Source organism: Manduca sexta, chromosome 28 (genome assembly GCF_014839805.1).
Source record: "Manduca sexta isolate Smith_Timp_Sample1 chromosome 28, JHU_Msex_v1.0, whole genome shotgun sequence".
Taxonomy (NCBI): domain Eukaryota; kingdom Metazoa; phylum Arthropoda; class Insecta; order Lepidoptera; family Sphingidae; genus Manduca; species Manduca sexta.
This window is the reverse complement of record NC_051142.1, coordinates 16,842,543-16,865,467: the sequence shown is the minus strand read 5'-3', so window position 1 is coordinate 16,865,467 and position 22,925 is coordinate 16,842,543. Positions and strand designations below refer to the sequence as shown.

Sequence of the window (22,925 nt, the reverse complement as noted above, 5' to 3'; positions counted from 1 at the left end):
ATTAATTCGCCATTGCTATATGTGTGTTAACAGAATGCGCCAACTCTTTTTAGTCTTGTGTCAAAGAATTTTGGATCAAGTAAACAAAAATATAATTGGAAAAATCGTTAATTATCTGTGTTGGTTGAATAAATAGTAATTATTATATTTATTGTATGATTATTTAAACTTAGAAAATAAACAACATTAATACGTGTTTTATAAATTTCATTATTATATCTAATATATTAATTTGATTAATATATTACATTTTTTCATTCAAATGTTATTTGGTAGTTCCATCACAGATATCGATATTTACATATGATCCATAATTCTTTGGCTCCCACCAAACACAGTGTACACCTAATAGTCGTTTATGTACAGACGTTCATGAACAATTAATAATATTATTTATAGCTGTTAACTTCATTCAAGCATTTTGTTTTCAAAGAGAATGATCTAGATCAAATGACTGTTTGGTGTATGAATGCATATTATTTATTTTGTTATCTAAATTCATAACACGTATATAAAGCTTTTTTATTATTTTTCATTTATTTATAAAAAAACTGATATAAAAGCATATTGATAGATAGATTATAACATCATTCATCTGTGAGGTATCCATTCGTTCATTCCTTGTCATATAACTCATTCAACAACTCATTCGTTGCAGGACCAAGAGTCGACGGAACACGACGGTGACATCGAAGACATATCTGACGGGGAACGGACGTCCTCGTCGGAGCGAGGCAACAGACCCACTTACTACCCTGGCAATAATGATGACGAGACGCCTGGGTAAGTTCCATCTACACCACTTTATGAGCTCAGATCAGCGCAGGATTTCTAGGTGTTAATTTCGACAGCTCTGACTTTTCTTAATTTATATGTAAATTCTTTGTGAATTATCATTTGCTTTAACGGCGAAGAAAAACATCTTGAGAAAACCTGCATACCTTAAAAGTTATTTATAGGAATTTTGAAGGTGTGTGAAGTCTAGCAATCCGCACAAGGCCAGTGTGGTGGACTAAGGCCTAACCCCTCAGTAGTAGAGGAGGCCCGTGCCCAGTAGTGGGACAGTACAACAGAGCTGATATTATTATTATTTCGATAAGTTAAAGTTTTTGTAAAGGCTGGAACGATTTAGGAAAATACTGTTGTGGCACTTGTAGGAGAGGAGAGAGACCATTGGTTGGTAAGACGTCTTGATGACGGCACGAACTTTTTTTTAATTAAATTATGTACCTAAAATTGAATGAAATGCGAAGCAAGGAATGCCTTGTTTTGTATAGCAAATTCACATAATGGCCATTATAATCACTGATTAATAAATCTAGGTTAGTTATGTTTCGCTTATTGAGCTTCTTGTTGGCAGAGAGTTCATGGTGAACGCGATGGACGCCGAGGAGCTTCGGCAGTCCGTGCGCCGCTCGAAGAGGTGGAAGGCGGAGTCGCCGCGCCTGGAGCTGCCCGCCGCCGCCACCTCGCTCAGCGGCTCCGGACACGACTCCGACGATGACGAGGTACACGACTTGCATTAACATCTTCAAATAGCTTGATGTTAGATAAGCTGTGAGATATCGCACCCTTAGAACTAAGTGACCTAACTCAAAATTTATATACTTTTTGATTTTGTTAAAAAACCCACCTTCCAGAGTATGCTCTATAAACCTATGAGGAGAAGAAGACAAAATTGTAAAATAGAAACAGATTCTCCCTTATGGCGCCACTGCCAAGTCACAGCCTTTTATATTGTTTTCAAACCTTTTTTTATTTATAATTCCCACAAATCGTCTTTTTTGAGTTAGGTCCCCTTATGTCTAAGAGAGCGTAATATCTACTTTAAGGAAGTCTTAGTGCGAAGTAATAGTCGGAATTTTCGGTACCACTTGTTGCTTTTTCCGATAATCATTTACTTAGTGATATCAAAAAATGGAGTTGGAAATTTCGGTTTCGCAAGAAAAGGCAAGCAAAACAGATAATTTAGTAATGGCTTTTTTGCTCAGAGTAATTAAATCGATATTTATAAATCACAGTTTAGCTTTATAAAAATTAATTTTTTCCATTTTAAGATGCGGTTTAAATTGATTCGACGATAAAGACGATCCAAAGCTATATGCCCTTTTTTCCACTTAGTAATTTCAACCGTATGCCAAACTGCGTAAGTTACAAAATTCTGGTTGCCAAATAAGTCCGAGTCTGTCATTACTTAACCTGCAGCTGGACGAGAATGAACTTAAACAACCGCTCAACTCTGCCAAGCTTGATGTTTCCCAACAGGGCTGCGGTCCAACCCCGGCTCCTAGATATACCTCGAAGGGGCGGGGACCGAAATGGCGGCAAGTAGGTAGTTATGGCAGATGGTACGAATAAGTGGGAAATGGTTTGTGTCGGTATGTTTCTGTGTGAAAGATTGTGATTTCGTTTGGATTCTAGTAGATATCAGTCTTCTCATTGAATTTTTTGGAAATTGAAATTATGTATTTATTTTTATTAGCAAATGTAAATAACAAAGTTATATGATAGAGATTTATTCAGCAAAAAGAGGCCCTGGACGGTTTTGAGTCTTTATTCTAGGTAAAGTTATTTTGGAGAGTTTAGATAATTTCAGATTGTCTGTTTATTCACCCTTTGATTATGTGTGTGTGTTTTGTTTAAATAACACATTTTTTTCAAAAGTCCCTATTCCAGGAATAAATAAGAGTGATGTCTTGAATTTTTATAAAGCATTCAGAGGTGATACTGGGTCTGTCCCTCTGTTGGTTTGACAAAGTCTTTGGTCCTTTTAATTTGTGTATCGATTTGTTTTTGTAAGTTTGTGTCTAATGTCTTTATCCATTATTATGAAGCAGATCCTTAATGGTCAGTATATATCAAAGTGGTCGAGATAGCTGCCTTCAATAGCCATATCATAAAGCTTTGATATGTTTTGGTTATCAAAGATTCGCATAAGTTGGAACTGAGGGTCATGAAAAAGTTTTAAATGTTTGTAAGTTCTTTGTGTTGTGATCGGAAATACGTTCGTTATGACTCGTGTTAACCACAGTCGGTATAAGATGTTAAATGGCCTATATCATAATATGTGACATATTGTACTATGTTTGTTTTTGTTCTCCGAAACGAAATTTGTTAATATTTGTATACTGCCATACTGCCGTGGTAATCGAGTGGGCAGTAAGTCAAAGGCGGACAAGTCTTTTTTATTACTGATTTGAAATCTATTCTGAACGAACTTTCTTCCTAAGGTTCCGTAAATCTATGTAAACAGCAGTAAGAACGATAAGATAATCTAAATAACCATGTAAGAGAGCAGAACTGCCTGCTTACTTACCACTGTATCGATTACCAGGGTAGAATAGTTCTCCATATTACATGGTATTTAATTGATAATTTCCTTTATCAGGTATCAACGCCGTCGGGCGACAATGCGGACCGCAACCCTCTATCAGGGTCTTGCGAGTCGATAGACACCGCTGGACGGAGAGAGAAATATATAAAATCAGCATTCGACAGTCTGAGTGGGGTCGAGATGGACACAACACTTACTGGAGGTGAGTGTTTTGGCTTTTTTTTACAAACGTACGAAAATAAAAGAGTATAACATTGGTGAGATTTTAAAAGGGATGTTTAAGGTAATGACTTTATTGATATGAAGGGAAGTGTGCATAGAACAAAGTAGGATTATCCCAATATTAAAACTGTGCTTAAGAGTATTAGAAAATTTTGTATTGTCAAAAAATTCGGCATACATCAAGTTTGTTGTTAAACTCATTTTAATTTTTGTAGTAAGTTTTTTGTGATTATCATTATCAGCCTCAGGACGGCGTAGAAAATAGTACTCTTACAAAGATGTCTAGACCGGGCAGCAGGAATGATTTATGTGTGTGTGTGTGTGTCAGGCCACACGTCGCTGTCGGCGCAGCACCTGTCGCGTGCGCCCGCGCCGCGCGCCGCGCCCGGCGCCGGCCCCGCGCCCGCGCCCTCCCCCGCGCCGCGCAGCAAGCCGCTCGACCCCGAGGCCGCGCGCCGCCGCGAGGAGCTCAACCGCAGGATACTCGAGACCAGGAGACAGCTTGAAAGCGTGAGACACTTTATTTACTAATTATAATCTAATCAAATATGTTGCAAGCTAAATAATCAAATACTCTAATAAATAATATGTATACAAATTTAGAACCACAAGATATTGCAGTACACCGTTCGTTTCCCTAATTTTTGCAATGGTCGTCAAGCAGAAATACAATAGGTTAAATACATGTAATATTTATATTTATATTCTCATTTCTAACAAAACATTTAAGTTTAATTCCTCTACCATCTCTATAGGTGGCGTTCCGGTCGAATCTGAAGTCGAGTCAATCCACGACAGACCTCTCGTACATACCAGAGAAGGACAACTCTCGCAGAGCTCGTCCCGTGTCTATGGCGATACCGAGCAATAGCAGGCCTTATGGTAAGTTCAGTAAGCGTTTTTTCTATCAATGGAAATGAAGCATTTACGTGGTATAACAATATGTCATAGTTCATCGCCTTTCAAATCGCTAACAAATATTTAATCATCTATGAATAATAATATCGTCCAAGTAAGAATACAAATTTGTAGATAAAATTTTGTTTGGTGCACGCCACTTTACCCTAAGGGCGATGTTAAGTTTGTCGGGATGAGCCGAGGCGAGACATACCATTGTCTCAAGGTGCGGAACACGCAAGATTTGGTCTCACATCCAAACAAAGTTGGGTGATCACGAGTCCGCTCTCTATAATATATGTCAAGCATTTTGTAATAATACTTCCAAAGTGTAACATTATAATGATTTTTTAAAGAAGTAGAAAAGTATATAATTTATAAATCACGTGAATGCTTCTCTACAAAAAAGTCAAAAGCTGTCATTTTTATTCCAAATTGCTTTTGACTTTTTTTTAAAACATTCCGTATTAATTATTATGATGTTTATCACACTTATAAATGTTTTCATGCATAATATTGATAATTTTAATATTAAAATTAATTAGCAAGACAAACGTTTATAAGTTATTATTAAATCTAATATACAATAAGAGCATTACTAACAAATTATCAATTTCCCCCACTAACGCTGACCAGGATTACCTAACCCTCTCCCGGAGGACACCTTGGACAGCCTAAATTCTAACTATTTCGACAGTCTTAACCCGTATCAGAATTTGAACCAAGACTATAGAAATAAAAACCCTTACGCCATCCCCGCGAACTTGAACCATAGACTACCAGATTATGTGGAAAATACTAAACCGTACTTACCATCACAAAGTAATATACCAAATATGAACGATAAAAGGAATATGAATTATGCTCCTTACACAAAACCTATGTTCAAAGAGCAGGTTCAAAAACAGGCTTTAGCCTTCACTATAGATATGACCAAGCCGGTGCAGTCGAAAGTCTTCAATAGACTCTTTCCAGAGAAAGAGCCGCCAAAGGTCCCGCCGAGAAATTTCCATTTAAATCTTACTAAAGATGTCGATAAACCTCAACCGAAAATGCCTAAACCTAACGCTAGAAGCATTTTCAAGAATTATAAGTCATGTCCTGTTTCTCCCGTGTCAGAGGAATGTAAATGGGCTGATAAAGTACCTCAGAGTCAGAATCAAAACGAAGGTCCGAAAAAGCAAAATACAAACTCATTGGACACTAAGAAGAGGAATTCATTGAGCTTTTTTGTTGGTATTGATAACAGAAATCTTAAAGATAGTGGTAAAAGTATAGTGGATACAATAAAAAGCGACACAGAACGTATGATAGCCGAAATAACTAAGAAATACGGCGACTTGGACGAATACGAACCAAATAACCAAAACGATTTAGATTTACAACCGACTAAGGAAGAAAAAGAGGATGGTAATTTTTCTTCCGACTCTTTAGAAGATTGTAGTTTGAGTCAAGATGCTAGTTGTAAGAATAAATTGTATTCCAAGAAGGTATGCAAGAAGCATAATAGAAGTTTGCCTCGACGCGCCATTTCTAACTATGAAATATACGGAACGTATGAAAAACCAGCGGTCCCTGTGAAACCAGCGTATATAGGACAGAAGAGTTCCACTCTACCTCGCAATATGCCATCAAACCTTGAGGAATTGGATGAAAATGTCAATAATTACAATATGTATAGATGTCAAAGTGTATTGACTAAACGATGCATCACTAGATCCAACGAATCGGTTCTAAGCGACAATTCTAATTGTTCTAGTGTTTCTAATGAGATATTTTTGAAATATGGCAATGAAGTGGCTTTCCAGCAAGCTAAGTTTGATAGTAGATACAATCTGGTTGATTCTCAAAATTGTTCCTTTGAAAACATTAACGACGAGGAGTATTTAGAAAATCATAGACACAGTAGTGCTAGTTTCTTCTTAAACCAGAAGAAATACATGAAGTCCAGTTGTAGTCAGGAGTCTGTTTTGTCAGATGATATGTTTTTGGATAATGATAATCAACTATCAAAAACTAATTGCAATTCTTTAGAGAGCGTGCTCTCCGATGATTCTGAATGTACAAAGAGTGCTCCTTTAGAAATGTTATTTGAAGGTGCACGCCCCAAAAGACAACAGAAATGCAACGCGATACCCAGAAATAGCAAAAGCTGTTACGAATTTGACAATTCTTCAAAAAGTTACGGTTCAAGCCCCAATAACGCACCTTATTTTGGGGGGTATATGTATAATAACTACTTTGAAGGCACCAGCCCTAATTACAGGGATCATATAAATCATAACCAAATGCAAAATATGATAGGAGTAACTAATAACCCGGTTAGTAAAGTATACGGGTTTGATATACCAGTCGATGGGCATAAAACAGTTACAAGGTCAAAAAGTCTCTACGATTCTGCTAGTAAGCAACCGCCGCCGGCTAACATAGCATATTACTTTGATGGGAATAATATTCAACAATACACTAAAGAAAAGAAACCTAGCGATGAAATACCTAGACTCAACAAAGCTGACTATATGACAAATACGACTAAATCATTACAACCTAATTTTACTGAAAAACATAAGTATAGAAACGACTTATCTGGGTGTGATCAGCATGTTATGCCTAAATCTAAAAGCTGTAGCTTCGAAGTAGTCCTAGAGCCAGCGTCAAAGCCAAATCCATTAAAAAATCTAATGGAAAAACGTAATTCGCACGTGCAAAAGAATTTAGAGAAATTCGAAGAGCAAATACGAAAGAGTTCACAGAATAAGGTTACGAAAAATCAATTAAATAAAGACAAAGCTAATGGAACTAAATATAATAACGCTACAAAGAGTTTAGAAAGAGCATCTGGGCAGAAAAATAATAATAAAATTTCAATGGAATTTGTTCCACATAAACCACCGAAACCTATAAAAAGAACATCTTCGGTTAAAATGAATAATCGGCTAAAGGCAGGACTTGATAAATCTGGATTAAGTTCTTCAATATCTTCCCAATACAAAGCTAAGTTAGACGGACTCCATAACAAGAATTACTTAGCTAATAAAAAATCGGACGAAGATAATAACAAAACTGAAGCTACCGACAATTCGGAAAAAACATTTCACGTATTTGTCAAAGAAAAAGATGTGAATGAAAATAAGTCTGAAATGCAAATGGATAGTCTAGAGGTCTATGCTATGCAGAAAATGGAGAGGATGAAACAAGTTAGCATGGATTCTTTGGACGTTATTGAGGACTTTGCGAAAGATTCTTTAGATTACTATGCAGAGCAAGAAAATAAGTATCCGTTTGGAAAATCTATAAAAGACCATATCAATCTTAAAATAGCCAAAAATGATAAAGATTCGATACCGTGTCATAGTCGTCATGCAGATGCTAAAGAAAATATAGCACCAATTGAAGAAGAGATAAAAAAATACAAATACATAGAACGGAAAATTGAAATTATTAACAAACTAGTTGAAATGGAGGAGCGAAAAATTTTACAAGAGAAAATACTTAAAGAATGGCGTATGAGACCTTTAAGTGCAAATATAAATGATGGTAAAGGTGTTGTTAAAGTGCTTTCTAGAAAGTTCGAGAAATTGGCCACTAAGCAATCAAGTAATTACACTTCACTTACTTTAGAAGAAGCTGAAACTGATACTGAAAACAGTGCAGATAACAAAGAGATTAAACGAAATTTGTCGCTTCCCGATATACTTGATACAGATCAAATAGGTTTGGTTACTGTCAAAGAAATAGAATGCATGAACGAGTCCGTCAACACTGGTAATAACGACCCTATAAAACTCAACAATACCGTACCAACTGATGTTGGACCTAAAAGTCTAAAGCAAAGAGTCTATAACGAGACTATAGTTCCGAAAACTGATGTCCATCTGGACAGTGAAAATTATGAATCGTCAACGACCAGTTCGAGTTGTACCAATTCACCGAAAAGACTTTCCTTTTATGGCTTTAATAGGCCAAAGACACCATTTAGGAAGATTTTGAGGGTGCCTACTCCGAGACTTTGTATGGAGAATCGTTTTTTTGGCACCAGACCGATGGTTCAGTGCGGGAGTGGTCTAAGGATGTGTCTGGCTAAGAAGGTGTCCATGCCGGTTCTTCCGCCGAAATTCGCGCCTCTACAAGGTCGGGACTGCATGTTTCGAACAAATATTGTTGCGGTTCCCCAGTTTTTTGTTGCGCTTGACATAAATTGTGAAGGTGAAGGCAGTCTTAGGTAAATGTAAATTAATTTATGATACTTAAATGGATAGGTATTTTTTAATGTGCAGGAGAAAATTCCGTTAATAATTACTTTGAGCAACTGATTTCTAGTTGTTAATCGATATTATTTTGTTAATTTGCGAGTTCCATGTCAGTGTAATCTATGCAATGCTATTGTTAGACATAAATGTACTTGACCGCGGCAGTCATTGGGTGCAAAGGTACTACAGAACTTTAGATCCAGATAGCTTACTGTAAATGTGACAATTCTAATATGTTGCATAGGATGAGGAATTGTTAGGATACATCCAGTTGCTTGTTGAATCAGCTTGCTAATGTTGAATGCGAAAACAAAAAAAAAATAGGTTTTCAAGACGTATTTCTTTGCGCTGTTAGCACTGCCTGTCCATCTTCACAATTTACCACGAAACGCGTTGTTCAGCTTTTTATAAATGTTTTTATTTTTCAGTGTTGCCACTTACGATAAATAATATTTAAAATTTTTAAGCATTTTTTTCTCTGTATGCATGTTTTTATATAGTGCATATGTGCGTGATGAAAAGATTATTTGATTTTTTTGCCTTTTCCGCATCTTGAGAGCAATCTGATATTTTTTTTTTCAAAAGGGTAACTTGTTATTTAATTCTAACAATTTTTACTAAAACTTGTATTGGAAAAAATGTAACAAAAATTATTATTTTCTCAAAGCAAACTGTTGTACACAAATATTATTTTGTTTGCCTTTTTTTCATAATCACATTCTAAGCTACTTCTTCCAAGAGATACATAGTCCCCGAAAAAAATACTCAATCTCCTCAAAAATCAGATTGTTCTCGTCCTCTCTGCATGAGTTAAACTATCCGCATTGCGTAGCGGGCCGGCACGCGTCCGCGTCCGATCGCGAGGAGGAGAGCGCCGGCATGCGGAGAGCGATCTCGCTCTCGGACCTCGCCGCTAAACCGATGCCAGCGCCCCGGAACCAAGGTGGGTCGCGGTGGCGGCGTGATAAAAATAATGTGTTGGTACTGGGTGGAGGGTTTTTTGAACCTGATATTACAGTAATTATGGTTGAAATTTAAATGTTTACAGTGTTTTTGTAGGAGATTTGATGGTGTTGGGAGTGTATGGTTAGGTTATTACGCTGGAAATTGCCAACATGGTTTAGAATTCAGACTTAACAACATGTAGTATGATTTAAACTTTAGACGTAATAACATGCACAAGTTAATGATATTTCCTTGTATTTATAAAATTCTTCATTTTGGATTACTATGTAGAATTGTTTAATTACTCACAATTCGACTGTTCTATTCTTCTAGTTAAATTAACATAAATATATAATTATTTAATTTATTTTATATGACAAAATAAATTATATGAATTTAAGGTGATATTTAAGTTTCTACCTTTATTTCAAACTTTATTTGTTTAGGTCTTCTTGGTTGAAGTTATTTAGATAACAATGGTCAAACTTGAAAATATTTACAATAATAAAAAAAATATAATAGCAGGGAATTATTGGTGTTAGAATAATTAAAATCAATAAAATTATTATTACTAATTCTAAATAAATACCTATTTCAGCTTGCATGCTTATTGTGGCGCTTTATGTGTTTCTGTATTTGCATGTTAAATTAGTTTTTAGTTACACTAATTCATTTGCAGGTAACATAGTTGTAGTTTTGTTAATTCTCACATTTCCTGGTATATCGAGGAGGAAGGAGAGAAATACAGAATTTTTCTATTCTTTTACAATAAAAAATTATATATTAAAATTTCTAAAGGAATGAACGTCCTGCATCGGTGTTCCTTGAGTGCTATGACTTGTCCTTTTAAACGAGACTTCACCTCCCGATAGGCAAGGCCGTGCTCCTGCCATTGCAAAATATATGGGCGATGGCTTCTGCTTACCATCAGGTGGACCGATTGCTCGTTTACCTACTAAGGAAATAAAAAAAATACGGTTAAATTTAAGGAAATGTAGCCCTTCATATTAGAATTGATAGACGTGTCTATGTTTAATTAAGTACGATAAAAATATTTTCATTAAAAATATCTCGTTGGTCGTGTGGAGTCCATGACTATTTCCTTATTGTATTTTTGACCGTTACATACCATTAAATAAATAAATAACCAGAGCATAACGTCATTGGTTTTTGCAATTACCATTTCACGCTTAAATAAGCAATAAACTCACTGTTATTTAGAGTTGTATCATGTTGGTGTGCAGTTGCGATCGCTTACCAACAGGTGATATATTTACTTGTTTGCCTTTTATGAAGAATTTCATCTTTTATATAAGGCTTATTCACAAGCTTTCTGTATCAATGACCATCTCTATATATTTTTAATCATTAACTTATTTTCGTCTCTTACAGTTTTCGTATGAATTTATCAATAATAATCGATAGTAAAAATATTTTGATTAATTTGGCATTAAAGTAACCTCAATATTCAAAAATCCGTGACAAATCTTAGCAGCGTGATGTAATCGATAGAGACATTTAATAAATATATGTACCGAGTTTAGAAATATTATTTTATAAAGTAATATTCCGTAAAATGAATAAAAATAACACCTAATATAATTTACTCCAGTGGCGAAGGATGAAAATTTTAATATAGGTACTAATATGTATAAAGGCGGTCTGCAAATCGTTCTAATGATTATTATTAGAAATTACATAAGATACAAAAGGGAAGCTTGCAGGAATCGTGTTATATGGACACTTCTCCACTGATATGCTCAGAATTTTGTATAACTATTTCGCACTTGCAGGCCAGTCGTCGAAGCCGTCGACCCCACAAGGCGGCAACTCTTCCAAGTCGCCGGGCGGGTTCGCGCGACCCGCGCCGCGCTACTCCAACAAGTCCAACATGACTAGGAGCTCCAGCGTCGGTGTTCTGAACCAGGTCAGTGATGTAACTATTATTCTTTATTAGCTTAGGCGCCCCGCGCCTCCTGGGAAACTGGAACTTCGCCGAGCCTTGAAGAACCTTATATTAGCATTTTACTCACGAAATTGTTAAAATCGGGAAGTTTGTTTTCGTTCCTTCCAGGCCTTGCGTCAGTTCTGTTTTATTCAACGTGGGGCCTTGTGTCGTTTTTTGCCTTTGCCCGGGGCCTCACGTCGATTAAGGCCGCAACTGCCCGAGATATTAGTTGTCTCATTCCTCGATAATTGATACTGATTAAAATCATCTAGTCATACAATATAGAAAAATATCATGTCGTTAATGATGAAATGTCCAAGAGATTATATTTTCCAAGATCAGTTAACAGCTGCAATAATGTAACAATTCCATAAAATTACCGCCCTCCAGAGTGATTCGGAGTCGGACCCTCAACCATCCAGGCAGCAACCCCCGCGTGCCCAGGGTCTGATGCGGCCCACCATCAGCTCGATGAACAAGGCGGCCGCCAACACGGCCCGGAGGCGAGGTCTTGCCAACGCGTACAGTGCTGGTCAGTTCATTAGTAGTATAGTATTATGTAGGGTAATGTTGCCTTGTAGATTTAGTGTGGATAGAGACTGGGTTATATGAAGGGGCAAAAGATTGAAAGGTGCTGTTTTTTTTAAAGTACAAACTGTGATCTAAATATTAATGGGTTTTGTATATCACGCGAATTATTTTTTAAACTTAATCGTTTTAATTAATATGTATTTTAAATTATCTTTATCATTATTTATATACTAAATTAATGTTTAAGAAAAACTTATAAGAATTTATAAAAAATCTATTATTTGAAAAGTTGTTTCATCTCATTGTTCTTTTTTGCAGTTATTTTTTTGTAAATATAATATAGCTTATTAAAGGTCAATAAAAATAAAATTACCATAGTGATTTTGTGAGCCACTGCATATAATCCAGTCTCTATTAACAAGTTTATAGAGAAATCTCCTTAATTTAGTCGAATAACGACACTTCTACGATTTCTTTGAGACGGAAGTCGGTTTTGAATAAACTAATTATAAAATAATAATAGAAGTCTTTTAAATTAATATAGTAATGTCTACTTATATATCATTACTGAAATGAAACTAATATAAAATTACATCTACACCAACTATTGTCGATTTTATTTGTCTGCTATGTTTTTTTACTCAATTGATAATTATGGTCGAAAAATAACACATGATAAGATGCAATTATTATTAATATTAAAGCAACGATTTGAATGTAATACTTACGGTTTACGTTACTTGAAATAAATTGTGATTTAGAATCACCAATAAATTATAATAGTTATTCGCCGCTACTTCTTTAGAATATGAGTTACGTAATGTGTAATTAGTACATAACAAAGCCACAAGTAAAGTCGACACGAAGCCCACAATAACTCGCTCTCAACCCCACGCTTGACCCCACCCTGGCGCGCAGTGAACCTCAACACCGGCGCGCACGAGGAGTCCAGCTCCGAGGCCGACGAGCGCGCCGACAAGGCGCAGAGGAGCGACAACCAGCGCCGGATCGGTGAGTGTCACTACCGTCGGTAATATATATACTACGTACTAGATTTGACGTTCCAAACATTCACTGTGTTCAACCGAATTCAACTGCAATCCGTACAACTTTAGTATGGTGTCTATATTGACAGCTTGTGGTTATGTAGGGAGTGACGCTCAAAATATAAGAAATCGAGTCTGAGTGAAAACCTGGATGTGAAAAAAAAAAATTAATGAAATAAGTAAAATTATTTGTTGTTCAACTGAATAAATAGGTTATAACAGTGACGTTTTGGTCGCCATTTTAGTTCAGATTTGAACAAATAGTTTGTATGGACGTTCGTGTCTATAGAATATACGTCAATGGTCACTACACAGTACATCACGTAGGCTTTAAACATTCAGTGTATATTAATAATATCGTATTATCCAACGAAGCAGTAAAAATAATTGATCTCAGAAGTTACGTTGATTATCTTAGAAAGCGAAGTTATTTAACAAAGTAATTATAAACCCTTTGTTAGCTTCGATTTAAATATTGGTCACCATAAAGACTTAAGTCGATATTGTATTTGGACTCTACCATATTTAACTTTTACCTAAAAGTGCGGTCTTGGTTCATTATCGTACAAGTAAAATGCTTCCTACATGATAGGTCGCAGCGGCAGTGAGAGAGACCTCTCAGCGAAGGCCAGGGAAGTGACAGCCAGGCTCACCGCAAATACAAGGCAGAGAGCTAAGCCGGAACAAGCTACAGATGCGAACTGTAAGTATCACAATATATCACAAAATCAATTTGCTAAACTTTAAGAAGAATGGACGAAGGTAGATAAAAATTAAAATGGTCAAAGATGTTATCTGGATAACTTAAGAACAAAATACCATCAAATGGTATATACGTTTAATCCTAAAGTACTATACAGACAGTATGATGTATTGATCTTATTATCATCAGCCTTTGGAAGCCCACTGCTGAACATATAAACTAAAATTTTCTCCTAAAGATGTATTTATCTGATATAATGTGTTGTTCAGTATCGTCATCGTCGCAGCTGTGCTCGGCGCTGACGGAGCAGCTGACGAAGACTGCGTGCAAGGTGGTGCAGCTGTACGCCAGTCTGCAGCGCGAGCCCAACGCCGCCGCTGACATCAGTGGTCAGTACATTACACCATTTTATTTAGCTAGTACTATGGACTGTTAGTCTAACCATAGTGTAAGTTGTAAGAGATGTCAGAAGCCAGCTATCTGACAAAATTTTAATATTCCCTTACGCGCATAAGCATCCAGCCACGTTGACAAAATAAAAAAACACTAATTGTATTTTTCAAATATAAAAAGTTGGCGTGACACGAAAAATTAAAAGATTACCTTTAACATAAGCTAGACAATGCTACAGTTTCTTATAAACTATGTTTCCTTGCCCTTCCTCGCCTACAGGATTGGAAGCAGCCATTCTAGAGACGCAGAAAGTGCTGCGCAGTGCCGTCAACCGGCCGCAGAACGGCGGCGACGCGCTCAGCAGCCTGTCCTCCACCGACGGAGACTACAGGGGCCTGAATGTAGACTCCACCAGGCAAAAACTGGAACACCTGGTGTCTAAAGGTAAGAATGTTTGAACGGCCACACACGACTTGTTTTAGAAATAAGGGACAATAATTTTGAGCTCGCCAAATGTTGCTAAAAGAAGTGGAACGAGCATAGACTGATTTAGTGGTTGATACAAGTAATTTTCTATGACTCATTCAGTCACTTCTGACAGTCGATAATTATTGGTGACGTTGACATAGTTCCTGAATAGAGACGTATGTATTAATGTATATCCAACATTTGTATCGACAGAATCGACAGGCGCCGGTAATCCCGCCATGTCCCTCATCGAACAATACTCAGACATACTCCTCAACATGATGCAAAGCAAAATGGTGAACCAGTTCCCGTCGAGTCCGCACAGCCTGCCGCCCAACACGAGGGAACCCGGCGGAGACAGCTAGTACACTTACGAACTGTCGACAAAGATGTAATACAGACTTTTGTGTAACATCTCGTGACACATCGGTATAGATGGACACTAGTGAGAGTAACGTGAAACAAAAATATATCGATAATTATCTTCAGACCATCTTGTGGTGTGTAAATAATGTCGATAAATGTAATGTTGACTTCATAAATTAAAGTAAGTTATTTGAAACATCGAAAAAATATGTATATCGAGTGTGAGGTCTAGGTTGGTGAGAAAATACGTTATCGACGTTTCTTATAGAGAAAATGTAGATAATTCGGCAAAGTGAGAAGTTACATGGAATAAATCGACCTTTTCTCGACGATTATTGGGAAAAGGACATAATTGTTGTGAGACGCAGAAAAGTTATATTAAAATGTTACAAAAAAAATCTACTATCAAATATACACTACTTGCCTGTTTAGTCAATTGGCATGGAAAAACTAATAAAAAAAATGTTTTGACTGTGTCTACTACTAATGTAAGGAACTTTATGAATATGACGAACTATAGTTAAATTGCCAAAACTTTTTGCAAGAGAGGCACAAAAAAGTGTCGAGTCGGTATTTTGAAGTATATCTGCATATTACCATCAATATCGACATTCTTTAGTAACAAAACTTTAACTATATTTCCTACTGCATATAATTGTTATAGACGTATTCCTTTGTCTTCTCATTTCTTAAGTCTTTTTTATGTAAAGTTAGACTAAAATATCGATAGTTTTCGTTCGACTGTGTCGCCACTATTGCAGAAATACAAGAAGTGAACTAGAGCGCCATTTTTTTTATCTAAAATTTTAGTTCTCATTTTGGCAATGATATGCAAAATGAAAATACCGTCATTCCAGAATTACCATTATGTTCCTTGAATGCTGTAAAAATGGGTTTAGGAGATACGAGTTTATCGCGCGTTGCCTACATTTATGCCAATACGGGGACTGAAACTAGCTCAGCTGGTTTTACGCCTTATTGAGGCACACGGAAACGAAAACTTTGAACACAATATTGTGAAATAAATTCGGTAAAAAGACCAGATGTGGTGCATTCAAATTTGCATTTCAGTTTATTATTTAGCCATTTAAAAGACAATGTTTTATAATTCCAATTTGTGTTGTGTGGTGATTAACTATTGTATTGTTTAAAGATAACGTCTTACACTAAGTAACTTGGTATATTATGGTCTAAATAAAATCTAGAAGATATTATATGTTAGTATATTTGTGGCCACCATAATATTGCCCGGTACACTGTATTTTACCCTGGCAGTTAAAAATATCGATCATAGTTATGTCACGTTATTTAGTAAAGGTATCAAACTTTCTTATTCCTTTTATGTCTTGTGTTGTTGTTTTAGTTCAATTTTCAGTATTTTTATTAATGAAATAAGTGAATAAGCACTTGTGACTGACATGAGAATTCCATTTTTACGATTTTGTGCCGAACTTTTGGTAAACGGATGCAATTTAATTATTATTAATTGTGCGCAAAATGCGAGATACTGACATCGTGCCGTTCTAACATACAACTAAGCACACAAATCCATGCAATTGTAATCTAATTCAAGACAATTTGCGTGCAAAATTGTTACAAGTAATTTTTGGATTTTTGCTAAGGCAATATCGATAAACAGCGCTGCATGTCACGCACGTCGCACATATCAAAAGTCAGTACCGATAAAACTTGATTATTCTATGTGTTGGTATAACTTCATACATAGTATGGTCTGCAAATAGGCCGACTACATGCACTACTAATAGTGCTATGTAAATTATGACCAGTCGGACAATATACTATATGTCTTCCCATTTATTTCACTACTACATACATAATGTTTTACTTATTTGTGCCGACCGTCATTAGTTTAGGGGGACTTTATGCAAACTTGAACGTTTGATTTCTCTTTAAATTAAGAAGGTTGGCATACTATTAATGTTATATGTGAAATGCAGGATCTTGTGGCTTTGTTTGGCTATTTGCGCCTTAATGAAGTAAATAGCAATATGTGTTAACTTATATTGTCACTGTCTTTGTATGCGCCATAAAATTAGTGTATGAGCGCATGTCTCTGAAGATATTGTTTTGTTTGTCATCAGTAATCATATAGTGACCTCGGTAATGTCTAATGATCTCACTTCAATATAGTCGATGACAATGTCGTGATTTCAAAGACAAAAACAGGAACGTTTTTATCTTTAACGGTTTTAATGCCGAGGTTGCTATGATGACATCGCTATCATACGATTTTCAATCGTTATGCAATCTAAAGTGGTGCCACACTGCGGGAAAGCAACATGCATTCATACACGTGATAGGGATATCTGACGTCACGTAGAAGATGGCATATGTGTGCGTTGCGTTGCACCGCTTTTATGTGTGTCGGTTTTAAATTACCTTATGTTATAAAAGACAACTTATTGATGTGGTTTATACAGTGAGAGGGATGATACATCTATATGTGTGAGCGAGATAGCCATATTGTTAAATTAACGGACTGTCTCGTATGTTCGAGAAATGACATTGTGGAAAGAGCGCAGACATATCGCTTCTTACTAAAGGTTGAGGTAGCGGTATGTTTATAATAGCTCAGTATTATAAATATATGAGAGATGAGACAAACGTCTTTGCGGAATAAAAAGCAAATGAGTCCCTCTAGAGAGCGAGATGGCAATATATTTGTGAATTCGCTCAAAAAATGCAAAAAAAGGAGCAAAAAATCTTCGAAATCGTCCAAGTATTGTCAATGTTGAAATTTAGAATTCGTCACAATTTTTTTTTATAATTATTAATTAATAATGATAGTAATGTATGCATGTGATAAAGTAAGTAGATGAAGTTTTGTAAATAACACACGGTTATGACTCATGTTTTTGTTTGTGCGAGGTGTTATTTTTATATGACTAGGTGCGTTCATACCACACGTGACGTTTCCATGTTTCATATTGGTTTAATTTTTAATTATTATTTGTGTGAGTGTGGGTAGGGCTACGGAAATAATTGAATGGTTTAGGAAATTGTAAGATATGTGTTGGATTCTTTTAGGATTTTAAAGCATAAAAAATATTAAATTTGTTTCAAAATTAAACTTATGATCTTAAGTAATTAAAAAGTTTTTTTTTGTTCTGAAATGACTACACCATAATAATTAGCAACCACATTAATTAATCAAATACTTAAATTTTTATAATCACTATTGTATTTGTCTTAATTGATCAATCCTAACTGGGGCATTGTAATTATTTTACAAAATATATTCTCTATGGTCTTCCCTTTTCTGAATTATAGAACAGACAGTTGTAAACCCTATTTTTACCTATGTTGACTTATTGTTTTATCTAACTGAACTATTTTTTTCTGTTGTATTTCTATATTTTCATGGGGTTTTATATTTCACACTTTATTAATTTTTAAGGTTTCTATTATTTGTACAGGTTTGAGCAATGAGGTATAGGTCTGAACCGTTATTTCTTTTTAGCATAGTATTATTAATTTCGTCTTCTGACCCTATACCTTATGCTCAACGCTTATTTCATAATTATAGGAAGATTATACATATTATACATATTTAACTGTCTGTAATTTAATTTCTTTCTTTTCGGATATGTGTCTGTATGGTATGAACGTACCTCAGTCGATAAGGTCCGTTCACGCTCGACGATATAGCACAGTTATCGAACGATGTAGATAGTTTTTTTTTATTTAATGTTCAAAATTATAAATGCCATTTATGCGAAAAGACTAATGTTTAATAATGTTTATGATATTACAATTTATTACGAGTATTTTTTCTTTTTATTTTCCTTTTTTTACGTTTCTTTTCCTTTTTCATATTTTTTTCTAGTTGGAATTGATTAGAGGATTTGCAGATCGGATCGTGGAGGTTTGTTTATATATAAACGTTTAATTAATGGCAAAATTATGGTGTTAATAATAAGGTTCACATTTGACATGACAGGATATCCGTGAATGTTGTGTGACGAGATTTCGAGTTGTATGAACAAACCTACACTATGTTTAAGTCGGATGGATTTGAATATATAGATACGTGGAATTGCGCTAAGGAATGTCACAGAGTTATTTACATTTTTTCTTTTCGTTTTTTTTTTTTCAGATATATTGTAGCGATCCTTTGGTAGAATTTTAAATCGGAATGAAACCGTGCAAATAGGTTTTGGTGGAATGTGGTCTTTTTATGAGCTCTTAAGTGTTAAAATCCATAACAAAGAAAAATTACGAATCGCTACGATGATATATTTGCAGAACTGAGTTTTGGTTTTCTGGAAGGTAAGTTACATTCAATGAATAATAATAATTGTCCATACCCCCCTTATATAAAGCCAAAGTACGGCTCTGGTCTTTTTTCTAATAATGGTATGACCCTAAGAACAATCGAAAGCGTAAAAGATTACTAGTTTATATAACATTGTATTAATGAAGTTGCTTGAATAATATTACAGGTCCAATTCGCGGCGAATGTATGTTTTGCTAATATTTTTGCACTTCTGAGTGCTCTGGGACCAAAAAGCGCTCTGAAATGATTTGTTGAACCGATTATTACCCTGGAAATAAATTATTTATTTTTTTACGGGACCGAGTTACAATGTGATATTTGACAATTCGCATCGAAAGTATTAAAGGCGGAATAAATTAAACCAGAGAACCAAAACTTGGTTTTAAATACTATATTTATACTAGCATATGCCATAATAGTGTATTAAGTCATATTAATTCTGATAAAATTAGGGAACAGAGCAGGTCTATAACCAGATTTAGCGCACGGGGAGTTTATTTTACACTTGGCTTTTTACATGTAGCAAGTTACCTATGTTATTGTTATCTGTATCTTGAGCTTAATTTTACACTTTTTTACTTATCCCATCAGACTATTTATGGGGGTAATATACCCACAACTCTCTAAACTGGATACGGGCCTGCTTTTATTCCCAAAACCATACGCTTTATTCATAGTTTTTTATGACACGCTTCGGCCATTTTGTGTTTCACAAAATGGCGGTATAATTTACGCGCATCAAATTGTAACTTTTATTTTTAATGTAAATAAATAGGTGACGCAAGTCAAGGACATTTTTATGATGAAATAAAAAGGAAATTAAAATGTATATTGTATTTTATTTGTAGGTTTGTATGTTAAACTAAAAAGATTTTAGTATTATTTAGTTACTTATAAAAAAATGGGTACTTTTTATTGATTATTTTAGCGATTAGGGCGCGTTTTTGCCAAGTTGGCTTTAGGGGTTAAGGCCCACACTCGAGCAAACGGCCTTGAGCAATCGTTTCATTCCTTTACGGCAATTATGAGAGAGAATATGCATAGATTAACGAATAATTCAGCAGTGGACAGTTGTAGGCTGATGAGATGAGATGAGAGATGAGAAAGAATAATTACAATAAAAAAACAATTTAACTTTTTTTTTAAATTTGAAACCACTAGAATGTTCCTCAATAAATTGTGTAACTAGTAGTGTTGGTTGAAAATTAATATAATGTCTATTTTATATGCACGGAATCAACAATCTTAGAGGCAGTTTCATTGTTAATCAAACAATATCCATATTATAAAAAAAATCCACATTATAAATATGTTTAATTTTCTTTTCTATCATATTATGTATTATATGTTTCGAATACACAGCGTCTAAAAATAAAGCTAGCACGCTGTTTTGCTGGGGGCCCAGCCTCAAGAATTATGTCTCCAACTATCCCGCATACTTTATTTCCTGTAATGTTTAAGTTATGTGATGCCTGAAAGTAACAAAATAATAATTAGCTAAAAAATAGATAAGTATAGCTCTAATTCTTCACACAGATATCATATAATCAAGTACCTACGGTATGTATCTTGGTTAATTGACGCCATTATTATGAATAATATCGTATTTATACGAAGAGTCCTGCAGTATCCCGATGCGCAGCAAGAAATCCAGTATGGGCCGCCTTTTGGTCAACTGTTCCCGGTAATTGAGTGAGCGAGTTCCTTAAAATAACAAAATTTCAATTTTTAATTCATCGCGGCAATGCAATATAGTAACGATAATTTTTTTTGGTTTATGTAAAGTACTTAAAGGACAGCGCAAGTAAAGCGGTACTTAGTCAAATTATATTTTTAAACGAATTAGTGTCTGCTAATATGATGCTAATAACCTCATGGCCTTGTTACTGCCTCGGATCTGGTGGAGCTGGGCAGGAAAGAAACAAATGAAGAATGATGCTGGCCTAGTTAATCTCCAATGCGTAATTTTTGATTGAGATATGACATGCATATACACTGAAAATATTTCAATTTAAGAGAAGACAGGTGTTTTAACCTTCGCTTCACAGAACACATCATACCATACCATTAGCTTCTAAAATAAACTACCGAAGATATCATGGTAAGCAAAACATCTACTTACTACTAACAGGCTGCAGAGGTTTTGTGACGGTTTGGGGTCCGAACTCATACAACACTTGAAAATCCGCGTGGTTGCCCAATCGGAAACCAAAACCAAACCTGTGGTCGTTGGCTGGAAGTTGAAAATCACGAGTCAGTTATGTTAATATATAAAGTATATACTTACTACTAATGATGTTTTATAAATAGACGCGTCATACACTAACAAAATGGCACATAAAACGGGGCACTATTTGCTATATTCACCTACCTGTACATATAATTACAAATTGGGTCGAAGAAGGGATAAAAAGATGCAGCATACATTCGTTAGAAAAGGATATATATACATCGACAGTTACGTAACAACGTTAGTGCCGCACGCTCATTGGCCGTTAAGTCGGGCAATTACCTTACTTTCTTCTTGACAGTGTTGAGCTCGGACAACGTATCTATGTAATAAAAACATCTTAACTTACTACTATATTAAGTATATGCCTACTACTTATTTAAAGTAAAATTCCTCTATTCTCGTCAGGACCAAAAAAAATTGACGTAAGAGTATATTTTTTTATAGCTAGAATTGAGGAAACTGCAAATATGGTCCCATTGACTAATAAAAATCAAATTAATTGGTAAAAAGTATATATTGGGCCACAGAATCTACAATTTATATAATACTTATTTCAATCATTGGTTTATAATTTTAACAAGGAGTACTGGTGACAATTTATAATTTATTTTACAAAGTTATATTTAAAAGTATGTCATACTGATAATTAAGGAATTCGTCAATTGTCATTTACCTTTAAATATTCTTGGTGAAAATCCAAAAATGGCGGCAAATCCAGCCGGAACATCTTCGGGGACTACGAGGGTGAATGCTCTGTCGCCTAGGAAAGGTTTGCGAGGAATGAGATACGATATGATTTTTTTAATAAATGGTGCCAGCGTCGTACATGTGGTACTATGAATCGCTGCAGTGTTTTAGGAACATCTACAACGGCAAAGAATTTTTACGCAGGCGAAGCCGCAAGCAACACTTGATAAATAAATAAATAATGACGTAGATCTAGCATTCTTTTTCATCCTTCAAAGATTGTCAAAACCAGTTTTATAAAAGGCTTATTGAATTAAAATCTACTGCTACTTACTTTTTAAAATCAAGATAAACATCAAGCACAATATTTCCATATTTCCTGCGCGCACCACTCGCGTCCAATAACCATGAAACACTATTGTATACAAATTTCATAACTATTGTTTGACCATTTCACACAGTTTTTAATTAGGACCTATAGTGTTTATGATCGAATCTTAGGATGTCCTGTTTTTTTAATACATAAGCATACAGCGTGGACGTATTCGTTAGTAGTCAGATAAAAAAACGCAACATTTAACCGGTTATTATTACAATTAATAAAG

General features: G+C 35.2%; 2 protein-coding genes across 16 annotated transcripts in view; one reads left to right on the top strand and one right to left on the bottom strand.

Moving 5' to 3' along the window:
- The window catches only part of LOC115456183 (mitogen-activated protein kinase-binding protein 1), a 98,809-nt gene extending 78,580 nt beyond the window's left edge, over positions 1 to 20,229 (top strand). For 11 of the 15 annotated variants that reach the window (XM_037444590.1, XM_037444588.1, XM_037444586.1 and 8 more), the window contains 14 exons: positions 659 to 783; positions 1,361 to 1,508; positions 2,206 to 2,328; positions 3,389 to 3,536; positions 3,885 to 4,066; positions 4,312 to 4,438; positions 9,536 to 9,646; positions 11,442 to 11,575; positions 11,987 to 12,128; positions 13,046 to 13,138; positions 13,766 to 13,876; positions 14,146 to 14,265; positions 14,549 to 14,713; positions 14,951 to 20,229. In XM_037444590.1, the coding sequence (XP_037300487.1) occupies positions 659 to 783; positions 1,361 to 1,508; positions 2,206 to 2,328; positions 3,389 to 3,536; positions 3,885 to 4,066; positions 4,312 to 4,438; positions 9,536 to 9,646; positions 11,442 to 11,575; positions 11,987 to 12,128; positions 13,046 to 13,138; positions 13,766 to 13,876; positions 14,146 to 14,265; positions 14,549 to 14,713; positions 14,951 to 15,102 (1,881 nt within the window). In that variant the 3' untranslated portion in view covers positions 15,103 to 20,229. The remainder of the gene's footprint in view (positions 1 to 658; positions 784 to 1,360; positions 1,509 to 2,205; positions 2,329 to 3,388; positions 3,537 to 3,884; positions 4,067 to 4,311; positions 4,439 to 9,535; positions 9,647 to 11,441; positions 11,576 to 11,986; positions 12,129 to 13,045; positions 13,139 to 13,765; positions 13,877 to 14,145; positions 14,266 to 14,548; positions 14,714 to 14,950) is intronic. The other 4 variants (XM_037444591.1, XM_037444589.1, XM_037444576.1 and 1 more) reach the window with 3 other exon arrangements.
- Positions 20,230 to 20,961: 732 nt separating this feature from the next.
- LOC119191031 lies at positions 20,962 to 22,694 on the bottom strand. The gene is made up of 4 exons (XM_037444780.1): positions 22,655 to 22,694; positions 22,307 to 22,477; positions 21,523 to 21,633; positions 20,962 to 21,104 (listed from the first exon to the last, which is right to left on the bottom strand). Exons 1-4 carry the CDS (start codon positions 22,692 to 22,694, stop codon positions 20,974 to 20,976), a joined length of 453 nt encoding a protein of 150 aa, XP_037300677.1. The 3' UTR covers positions 20,962 to 20,973.
- Between the last annotated feature and the right edge of the window lie 231 nt (positions 22,695 to 22,925).

What these genes read in the sequence shown, in the direction of transcription:
- LOC119191031 (XM_037444780.1), bottom strand. Translation starts at nt 22,694, where the DNA reads ATGGAAATATTGTGCTTGATGTTTATCTTGATTTTAAAAA. An exon ending in GTTTATCTTGATTTTAAAAA is followed by an intron (nt 22,478 to 22,654) that starts GTAAGTAGCAGT and finishes AAAACACTGCAG; the next exon opens with CGATTCATAGTACCACATGT. An exon ending in TTCACCAAGAATATTTAAAG is followed by an intron (nt 21,634 to 22,306) that starts GTAAATGACAAT and finishes TTCAACTTCCAG; the next exon opens with CCAACGACCACAGGTTTGGT.